This window comes from Podarcis raffonei, chromosome 12, assembly GCF_027172205.1.
Source record: "Podarcis raffonei isolate rPodRaf1 chromosome 12, rPodRaf1.pri, whole genome shotgun sequence".
Taxonomy (NCBI): domain Eukaryota; kingdom Metazoa; phylum Chordata; class Lepidosauria; order Squamata; family Lacertidae; genus Podarcis; species Podarcis raffonei.
The window spans coordinates 5,181,130-5,192,610 of NC_070613.1; the positions used below are offsets into that span (position 1 = coordinate 5,181,130).

General features: G+C 45.8%; 1 protein-coding gene across 1 annotated transcript in view; it reads left to right on the top strand.

Moving 5' to 3' along the window:
• The window catches only part of MYL3 (myosin light chain 3), a 33,769-nt gene extending 25,160 nt beyond the window's left edge, over window positions 1–8,609 (top strand). The window contains exons 6-7 of the mRNA XM_053409671.1: window positions 1,570–1,605; window positions 8,257–8,609. Coding sequence (XP_053265646.1) covers window positions 1,570–1,598 — 29 coding nt within the window. The 3' untranslated portion in view covers window positions 1,599–1,605; window positions 8,257–8,609. The remainder of the gene's footprint in view (window positions 1–1,569; window positions 1,606–8,256) is intronic.
• Window positions 8,610–11,481: the final 2,872 nt, after the last annotated feature.

Genomic DNA, 11,481 nt, shown 5'->3' on the forward strand with positions numbered 1-11,481 from the left:
TGCTCTGATGGTGTTTCCTGCTTGGCAGGGGGTTGGACTCGATGGCCCTTGTGGTCTCTTCCAACTCTATGATTCTATGATTCTCAAGAGTCGGGGGTCGTCTTTTACGCCGGCTACAGAAGCAGCTCCTGCAGCAACTCCTCACCAAAGGATAAAACGACAGCAAATTAAATCAGAGGACACCAAGCTCTCTAGATGAAGCATAAATTTGCTTGAAAATTGGCCCCAGAAGCCCCCGGCTACTGGGGAGTGGAGCGGATTTCCGAGCCGGACTGGAGACTGGTTTTTTAATTTTTATTTGGTGTGTGTTGGAAGAGGGGTAGTCTTATACGGCGAGTATATCCCAAACTCTATATTTTAACTGAAAAAGTTGGGGGGTCATCTTATACGCCCAGTCGTCTTATACGCCGGAAAATACGGTAACCGAAAAGGCCTCAAAAACAAAAACACAAAATAAATAGCAAAAAACAAAAACGCCAAACTTAATCCACTTTGGAAGTCCATTTGACTTCCGAAATGTTTGAAAACCAAGGTGCAGCTTCTGATTGGTGCAGGCACCCCGGAAACAATAGCTGACAGCCGCATCAGACGTTCGGGTTCCAAAAAACGTTCCAAAACCAGAACACTTACTTCTGGGTTTTTGGCGTTTGGGTACCGAGGTGTTTGAGAACCAAGGTACCACTGTATTAAGGAAAATATGGGGGTGCCACAAAAGATGCCACAATCTTGTGTAAAGTCAATAAAAGAAGTTTACTTACAACATCAGTTCACAGATGGATCCCTGAAGGCAGACTTAGTTACATAGTATATACATGTGGAGCTATCCCATATGCAGCAGTTCTCAACCTGTGGGTCCCCAGATGTTGTTGGACTACAACTCCCATCATCTCTGAACTCTGGCCTTGCTAGGTAGGGGTGATGGAAGTTGTAGTTCAACAACATCTGGGGACCCACAGGTTGAGAAAGGCTGCCATATGGGGATAATCCCAGTGTCCTCTGTTGGCTGGAAGCTAACAGAGCATCTCTAGCTAAAAAGCTGCTCCAACGACGGAGGAAGTCAAAGAGAGAGAGAGAGAGAGAGAGAGTGCTGCGTGCCCTGTCCTTTTGTTACCTGGACAGGTGAGGTCACGCCCACCTCTAGTCACATGCAAAGGAAGTATGTCCCAGCCAGGAGGAAACAGGAAGTTTTCGACTGGCTGGACCAAACATTCCCCCGCATGTCCACTCTAGGAAAACAAGGAATGTTGTACTTAACTGCTACTTATGTATCACATCCCACAGTCCCAACTTTTGCCTTCAGAACTATGCCCCTCTGCAAACCACTGCTCCATATCTATACTGCTCCACTGTTCCTGGGCAACTTCAGGATCCTGGTCAGGAACAGTGGGAGGGAGAGGTTCCCACCATTCCTCATCAGAGCAGTACTCCTCAGCCTGGTCTTTGACACCCAGTGAGATTCATGTCTGAGTCAGGATTCAGACCCTCATATCCCAAGCTCTAGCCCAACACTCTAACCATTACACAACACTACCTCTGAGACAGTAATGACTCTCTTCCTTTTTTTTCCAGCGTTTGTGAAGCATATCATGGCAAGTTGAATGGCAGGTAAGCCGAACAAGGTAATCATTCTTTTGTTTTTGAAACCCCACCCCACCCACCACCCCAGATACGATACAAAAATGTTTATTGTCATTGTCCCATACAGAACAACGAAATTGAAAAATCTACATTCAAAAACCAACAAGCCTGCTATCCCAACTATCTCAACCTGGTTAGCCCCTAAAAACTCTGATACCCCACAATTGAATACAATATACTTACATGGAGACTACATTACACTACATTTAAAACCAAAATAGCAATTGGATAGAAACTGTTTCTCAGGCGGCTAGTCCTAGTCTTTATAACCCTGTACCTTCTTCCAGAAGGCAGAAGCTGAAAGAGATCTTCAATAGATTGATCCATATACAGCAAAATGGTGAGGAAACTGTGATTCTCCAGATGTTGTGAACTGATGGGCGTTGGCTTGCATCTAGAACATCTGGAGAGCTACAGTTATTCACAAACGGGTTGGTTTTGGGATTCATGGGACTATATTTATATAGCTTTCCATTATTAGATAATTTAAATGAAGGGCCCTTGCTGATTATCCAAAATGAAGGGTGCAGAGGAAGAAGACCAAGACGATCAAGGGTCTGGAAACCAAACCTTTTGAGGAACTGTTGAGCGAGATGGGTATGTGTAGCCTGGAGAAGACGAGATATTGTGCTGGGCCCGGGGGTAACCCAAGAACCCTGGTCCAGGTCTGGTCCAGAATCCGTAGGTTCCACTAGGAGTCAGTCCAACAGGGCCAAGGCAGGACACGAAGCAGGAAACGAGGCAATGACTGGTACAGAGTCTCAGGCAGGTTCTAGCAAACAGCAACGTTGCTACTGCAATCTGGGGTGGGATCCGACAGCCTTTTATCTCTGACGGGGTAACGGCCGGTCCTGATCCCCCGGTGACTCACCTGTCTCGCCCGAAGGCGAGCACTCCTCCTGCAAGTACTCAGGTCTCTCCTTCTCTCAGACCTTAGTCTCTGCAGCTCGGGAGACGTCGGTGGGTTACTAGACCCAGGGGCCGCCTCAGCCTCCCCTGACCCAACCGGTAGTGGAGCAGCTGGAAGTGATGGCCCAGCTGAGGTCAATGAGGTCATCCCCGCATCTGGAGCCAGCGCAGGCTCAGGCCCCTGACTCAGCCCAGCTGGTGTGTGCTGCAGGGGAACCTGTGCAGACTAGGACTCTTCAGGATCAGGCCCCAGACTTGGTTCAGGTGATGCCTGAGGCAAAGGATCCAGTGCAGACTGAGTCTCCTCTGGTTCCGAGTCCCAGTCCCAGTCCCAGGCCATCACAGATATGACGGCCATCTTCTAATATCTGGAAGGGCTATCTATGGAAGATGGAGCAAGCTTCTTTTCTGCTGCTCCTGAGGGTAGGAACCAAACCAATTGATTCAAACGACAAGAGTCATGTGGTTTGGGTTTCAAGTACACATTAGGAGGAACTTCCTGACGGTAAGAACGGTTCGACAGCAGAACAGATTTCCTTTGAAGGTGGTGGACTCTCCTTCCCTGGAGATTTTTCAATGGGGGTTGGATGGCCATCTGTCATGGATTCTTGAGCTGTGATGCCTGCATTGGCGGGGTTTGGAATAGATGACCCTGTACCCCTCAGCTGAAGTTCTCAGAGTGGTTTAACGATCAATGCCTCTTCCTAGGGAACTCTGGGAATTGTGGCTTTGGGCAGAGAATAGGGACCTCCAAACAACTCTCAGCCCCCTGAACAAACTACAGCTCCCAGGATTCTTTGGGGCAAACAAGAGCTGTTTAAAGTGGTATCCTAGAGCCTTAAATGTAGAATGCAGCCGATTTTGCCATTGCAAAGCAGCTCGGATCAGCTCTTCCACAGTCACTGAGTCCATATTTCTTCCTGGAAGAAAAACACACACAGAACAACAACAGAAACATCTGATTTCTCAGAACCTCTGCTGATATCTTTTAGGCTCTTTGGGGGGGGGGTGACCTAGGATGCAATCACAACTTTGTGGGCAAAAGGGGAAAAAACAATCTGTGTGCCTTAGATAAATTAGAAAACAATCCAAACTCTGTACTATCAGTTCCTGTTTTCCCGCTGCTCTGGTTTATTTATCTGTCGTTGCCTCCTGATCTTGTTTGCTTAGGGAGATCTGAAATTATCCCAGCTTGTGGGGCCGAAGCCCTTTAAAACATGGGCTTTCATCCGGTCAGCAAAACCCCAGGGAGAGAGCAAACCGGAGGAGAAGATAAAGTCAGGATTCTGAGTTCGAGTGAATGGCAAGGAGAAAGGGGACAGAGGACAGTTTCCCTCCCTCTCTCCTAACGCTGGAACTCAAGGGCTGCAACACAGCTGAGAGTTGGAAGATTTGGGACAGATAAACGATGGATTTATTCACGTACCACAGAGTCAAGCTATGGAACTCCCGCAGGAGTCAGGGACAGCCGCCAACGTGGGTGGCTTTAACAGAGGATTGGGCAAATTTGTGGAGGTGGAGAGAAGGGCCACCGATGGCTTGTAGACAGGATGGCTATGTTGAACTTTCACAGAGCCAGGAAATCCTTCTGAATACAGTGGTACTTCGGGTTACAGACGCTTCAGGTTACATACGCTTCAGGTTACAGACTCCGCTAACCCAGAAATAGTGCTTCAGGTTAAGAACTTTGCTTCGGGATGAGAACAGAAATCGTGCTCCGGCAGTGCGGCAGCAGCAGGAGGCCCCATTAGCTAAAGTGGTGCTTCAGGTTAAGAACAGTTTCAGGTTAAGAACGGACCACCAGAACGAATTAAGTACTTAACCCGAGGTACCACTGTACTAGGGTAAAACATGCAGAAGAATATACAAAATGCATCGCCAATTGGGGCTATTTGATGGCAAGATGTGTACTCTGGACCAAATGGAATATAAGAATGTGTGTATAAGGAGAAAATTGCTGCATGGTGCTGAATTGAAAATTACTCAAAAGGACTTTTTAAAAAGAATCAGAAACTGATGTGGAAATTTGGACAGAACCTAACGATGGAAAAATAAGGAGCAGAAAGAAAACAAAAATGTTTTCCCTTGTCCTTCCTTCTTTTCCTTTCATCACAGCAAATCACTGTGTTATTCTGATCTTCCTTTTGGAAGTACGTGATAGAGACCAGAAAAAATTGTTTGGTCTACTTTCCACAGTGGACCAGTCAGATTTGAGGCTTCCAAACTTGCTCATGTGAGATGCACATTTCTTTGGATTTGCTGAAGCAGCATGGGATTTAATGAAGCAGTTGGTAGTGTGCAAAAGATGAACACAGAAAATATATATTTTGTGTTAAAATCTAATGGAAAGGGTATGTTTTCTAGATGAAAGAGTTGAAAATCACTGAGGATTCTTATTTTACATTTTTAGAAATGTGCAGTTTACATTGCAAACGAGCACATTTTAAATGTGTGCACAACTTTTGCATGCGCACATCTTTTTTTTAAAAATAATAATCACAGAATCTGCACGCAAAGGAACAGATCTGCAGCTGAGTTCCAGTGAAATGAAACAGGACAGAATTGGCTACTCTTTCCATCTCTAATATATGGAGTCCACAGAGTAGACCACAGCAAGTAATTTGTGAAGGAACCTGCTGGATCCCTGTCCCCTCTCTGGGGATCTTTACAGTTGATCCATCCTTGTGAGTTGAGTTGCTCAGACAGACTCACTTATGGTGTACCTTGGTTCTCAAACTTAGTTAATTCCGGAAGTCCGTTCCAAAACCAAAGTGTTCCAAAACCAAGGTGCGCTTTCCATAGAAAGTAATGCAAAAGGGATTAATCCATTCCAGATTTTTTAAATCAACCCCTAAAACAGCAATTTAAAGGTAAAGGTAAAGGTACCCCTGCCCGTACGGGCCAGTCTTGACAGACTCTGGGGTTGTGCGCCCATCTCACTCAAGAGGCCGGGGGCCAGCGCTGTCCGGAGACACTTCCGGGTCACGTGGCCAGCGTGACATCGCTGCTCTGGCGAGCCAGAGCCGCACACGGAAACGCCATTTACTTTCCCGCTTGTAAGCGGTCCCTATTTATCTACTTGCACCCGGGGGTGCTTTCGAACTGCTAGGTTGGCAGGCGCTGGGACCGAGCAGCGGGAGCGCACCCCGCCGCGGGGATTCGAACCGCCGACCTTTCGATCGGCAAGCCCTAGGCGCTGAGGCTTTTACCCACAGCGCCACCCGCGTCCCTAAAACAGCAATTTACTATAAAATAAATAAGACAGTAGATGATAAATTTTTTAAAAAAAATTCTTAGATGTACTGATGATAGTCCTTGTTTGGACGGGGGACTTTTATCCATTTCTGCAGTCACACAATCAATCAATCAATCAGTAGCTCAACTGGGTTCCGCACAGTCACAAAAACAAATTAACCGAAAAGGCCTCAAAAACACAAAATAAATAGCAAAAACAAAAGTGCCAAATACAGTGGTACCTTGGTTCTTGAACTTAATCCATTCCAGAAGTCCATTTGACTTCCGAAATGTTCGAAAACCGAGGCAGGGCTTCTGATTGGCGCAGGCATCCTGGAAACAATAGCCAAGAGCTGCATTAGACGTTCGGCTTCCGAAAAACGTTCAAAAATTGGAACACTTACTTCTGGGGTTTCGGTGTTTGGGAACCAAGGTGTTTGAGAACCAAGGTACCACTGTATTAAGGGACATATGGGGGACTTCCTGATGTGGGCTGTTCCTCAATTATAATTTTTTAAAAAATATTGCTTTGGGGAAGCTCACAAGCAGGGCATAAAGAAAACAAGATTGTCAATCCCAGCAGCTGGTACCGAGAGAGAGAAACTGCTCTTGAACATGGAAGCTCTGCTAATTGGTAGCTGCCAGTAAAGGGACCCCTGACCATTATAATATAATAATAATAATAATAATAATAATAATAATAATAATAATAATAATAATTTATTATTTATACCCTGCCCACCTGGCTGGGTTTCCCCAGTCACTCTGGGCGGCTTCCAACAAATCACTACAATAACCTATTAAACATTAAAAACTTCCCTAAACAGGGCTGCCTTCAGATGTCTTCTAAATATCAGGTAGTTGTTTTTCTCTTTGACATCTGGTGGGAGGGCATTCCACAGGGCGGGGGCCACCACCAAGAAAGCCCTCTGCCTGGTTCCCTGTAGCTTGGCATCTCGCAGTGAGGGAACCTCCAGAAGGCCCTCGGTGCTGGACCTCAGTGTCCGGGCAGAACGATCCAGCCGTGGCCGACTCTGGGGTTGCGGCACTCATCTCGCTTTACTGGCCGAGGGAGCCGGCATTTGCCTGCTTCCGCAGACAGTTTTTCCAGGTCATGTGGCCAGCACGACTAAGCCGCTTCTGGCGAACCAAAGCAGCGCACGGAAATGCCGTTTACCTTCCCACCGGAGCAGTTCCTATTTATCTACTTGTACTTTGACGTGCTTTCGAACTGCTAGGTTGGCAGGAGCAGGGACCGAGCAACGGGAGCTCCAGTTGGCAAGTCCTAGGCTCTGTGGTTTAACCCACAGCGCCACCCGCGTCCCGGTAGGCATATCTAAAACCATCCAAGCCCCCATCTCGCCAGACAGCAGCAAAACCCACCACGTGGAAACCTTTGCTCCTCCCTTATCCCAGAGCTCGTGAGTCACTCTCCATCTCTTCCGATACCTTTTCCCATGTGGGATGTTGTTTAATTCTCAGCCCACACACAGAGCAGCCTCCTTTGCTGGCTCCCTTTCTTGCACAGGCTGCGAAATCTCGATAATCTGGAGCAATTTGTTACATCTGGCCGCTGCTTATTTTTTTGACCCCCGGAGGTCAAGTACTTGCCTGGCTCACGGCCCGTTCTCGTCAGATAACTTACAGCTCCTATATAGGCACTTTTCCCAGATTCCTTCTGCGACTTATTGCCTTGAGTAATTCAGCGAAGTTTTAGCCAACGCTGCCCATTGCGTCTATCTCTATCTAACTCTGTCTCTATCTCCCTCGGGGGGTTGATATCTCCCCCCCCCCCCAATTTTTTTAAATTGCTTTTCCACATTTATAACAAATATAACATAAGAAAAACACAAAACAAAACATCTTACAATACTAAAAGAAAAAAGAAAAAGAAAAACAGGAAAAAACCAGTCATTACTTCCAAAATCCAAGTTAATTATCCATCTATCAAATTATCTATCTATCTATCATGTCTATCATCTATCTACCTATCTATCTATCTATCTATCATCTATCTATCTATCATCTATCTATCTATCTATCTATCTATCTATCTATCTATCTATCTATCATCATCATCTATCTATCTATCTATCTATCTATCTATCTATCTATCTATCTATCTATCTATCATCTACCTACCTACCTATCATCTATCCTAGCTATCATCTATCTAGCTATCATCTATCTATCCATCTATCTATCCATCATCTATCATCTATCTCTATCATCTATCTATCTATCTATCTATCCATCTATCTATCCATCATCTATCATCTATCTCTATCATCTATCTATCTATCCATCTATCTATCCATCATCTATCATCTATCTATCTCTATCATCTATCTATCTATCATCTATCTATCATCTATCTATCTCATCTATCAATTGATTGATCGATCCTCCCCCCCAATCTTGTTTTAATTTCGCAGTAACAAATGAATAAAACTTTGTTTCCAACTTTGTTTTTAGGCCACATCAACCGGAACTGGCTACCGAGATTGGATTTCAACCGAACCTGTGGAATGAAATTAGTATTTCTAGTTGGAATCGATGCTCAGATTCCATCAACCGTCTTGTGTTTGTCTCTGTCCCTCTGGAATGGTCTCTTTTTCACTCTGTCTGGCCACCGGCCACCCTATTCCTCACATCCTCCGCCAGGTCGTTCCCTCTGCTTGGAACAGCCACCTCCACTTCCTTTCCTGAATGAGCCCAACCCTCTCCACAGACCCACTACCACTGGTTTCTCTCCATCCCCTTAATTCTTTGGGGCAACTCCACCTTATCCCTGTCTTTATCCTGTAATAAAGACTACAGATCCCTGAGCTCGGATGCTGTGACTCATTGTTCTAGGCAAAGACCAATATTGGCACTCGATTAGCTTGAAATTGTAGTCCTCTTCTACTACTAGTAGTAACAAAAATGTAATTTACTACTAGTAGTAACATAATAGTAATTTACTACTAGTAGTAACACAATCATGATTTACTACTATTAGAGATAGTCCTGGCAACTAAGCACTATTAAGCCTCTCTTACTGACATACAAAAACGCATTAATCGTTGGCTCCTGTATGTAGCTGTGCTAAAATGATTATATCTAGCGAAGCTACCTCATGTTCCAGAGAAGTTAGCCATTTCACAAAAATGGTTATTGGGATGTATAATAACAATAATGATGATCATAATTTATTATTTGTACCCTACCCATCCGGCTGGGTTTCCCCAGCCACTATGGGAGGCTCCCAAAAGATTAAAAACAGAATAAAACATTAAGCATTAAAAGTTTCCCTAAACAGGGCTGCCTTCAGATGTCTTCTAAAAGTCTGGTAGTTGTTTTTCTCTTTGACATCTGGTGGGAGGGCATTTCTCAGGGCGGTTGCCACTACCGAGAAGGCCCTCTGCCTGGTTCCCTGTAACGTGGCTTCTCGCAGCGAGGGAACTGCCAGAAGGCCCTCAGAGCTGGACCTCACTGTCTGGGCAGAACGACGGGGGTAGAGACGCTCCTTCAGGGATACTGGGCTGAGGCTGTTTAGGACTTGAAAGGTCAGCACCAACACTTTGAATTGTGCTCGGAAATGTACTGGGAGCCAATGTTGGTCTTTCAAGACCGGTGTTATGTGGTCTTGGTGGCCGCTCCCAGTTACCAGTCTAGCTGCCGCATTCTAGATTAGTTGTAGTTTCCGGGTCACCTTCAACGGGAACCCCACGTAGAGCGCACTGCAGTAGTCCAAGAGGGAGATAACCTGAGCATGCACCACTCTGGCGAGGCAGTCTACGGGCAGGGAGGGTCTCATCCTGTGTACCAGATGGAGCTGATAAACACCTGCCCTGGACACAGAATTGACCTGCGCCTCCATGGACAGCCGTGAGTCCAGAATGACTCCCAAGCTGCGCACCTGGTCCTTCAGGGGTTCAGTATCCCATTCAGGACCAGGGAGTCCTCCACACCTGCCCGCCTCCTGTCCCCCCAAAACAGTACTTCTGTCTTGTCAGGATTCAACCTCAACAAAGCCAAACCTCAACAAAGGCAAACCAGGCTTGCCAGAAAGAAAAAGAGGACTCTGCTTTTATACTGAGTCATGCCATTGCTCCTCCTAGCTCAGTGTTGTCCCTACTGAACAAAAACAGTGGGTCTCCTGGACTTCAGTCAAGGGATTCCAGGGATCCACCGGAAGATGTCAACAAAGATCGAACCTCACACTTCCTGCAGGTAAATAAGAAGAAGACATCAAACAAACACCTTCACACTTTCTCCTTGTCCGTCTGGGAACCTGGGAACAGAAGGAGAAAAGTCCCCTCCATCGAGCGATCTGTTGATGACTAACAGTTGCCCATTTTTGCTGCCTGGTACCTGGATAATAAATATTTGCATTGTCATTTATTTATTTATTTATTTGCTTGCTTGCTTGCTTGCTTAGGAGTATTTATACCCTGACTACTACTCAAATTTCTCTCTCTTTCTTTTGTCAAATTTTAAGTGTTACATTGCAAATTAAGGGACGCCGGTAGCTCTGTGGGTTAAACCACAGAGCCTAGGGCTTGCTGATCAGAAGGTCGGCGGTGCGAATCCCCGTGACAGGGTGAGCTCCCGTTGCTCGGTCCCTGCTCCTGCCAACCTAGCAGTTCGAAAGCACATCAAGTACAAGTAGATAAATAGGTACCGCTCCGGCGGGAAGGTAAAGGGTGTTTCCATGCACTGCTCTGGTTCACCATGCTGGCCACATGACCTGGAAGCTGTACGCCGGCTCCCTCGGCCAATAAAGCGAGATGAGCGCCGCAACCCCAGAGTCGGCCACGACTGGACCTAATGGTCAGGGGTCCCTTTACCTTTACATTGCAAATTAAAATTCAAAGATCATCATTTAGGACAGGGGTCAGCAAACTTTTTCAGCAGGGGGCCGGTCCACTTTCCCTCAGACCTTGTGGGGGCCGGACTATTTTTTTTGGGGGGGGGGGAAATGAACGAATTCCTATGCCCCACAAATAACCCAGAGATGCATTTTAAATAAAAACACACATTCTACTCATGTAAAAACACGCTAATTCCTGGATCATCCTCAGGCTGGATTTAGAAGGTGATTGGGCCAGATCTGGCCCCCAGGCCTTGGTTTGCCTACCCATGTTTTAGGATTCCCTGAGTTCTTTGACTCTACTCTGCCCTTCCCTGGTTACCATTATCAATCTTTTTTCGACTGCTTCTCTTATTTTCTCTAATTTTTTTTTTAAATAGTCCATTTTAACCATATTTTTTTGTACATTACAAGCATTACAAGCATTTTTTTGTACATTACAAGCATTACTCAAAGCAAGCCAATGTTTTTAGTTGTTTACAGTGTTCTCTTAAGTACGTTGTAAATGGATTTGTGGATTTGTAACTGGCTGACTGACCGAACCCAAATCAGTGGATTTGTAACTGGCTGACTGACCGAACCCAAAGGGTGCTCATCAATGGTTCCTCTTCATCCAGGAGAAGAGTGACTAGTGGGCTGCCACAGGGTTCTGTCTTGGGCCCGGTCTTATTCAACATCTTTATCAACGACTTGGATGATGGACTCAAGGGCATCCTGATCAAATTTGCAGATGACACCAAACTGGGAGGGGTGGCTAACACCCCAGAGGACAGGATCACACTTCAAAACGACCTTGACAGATTAGAGAACTGGGCCAAAACAAACAAGATGAATTTTAACAGGGA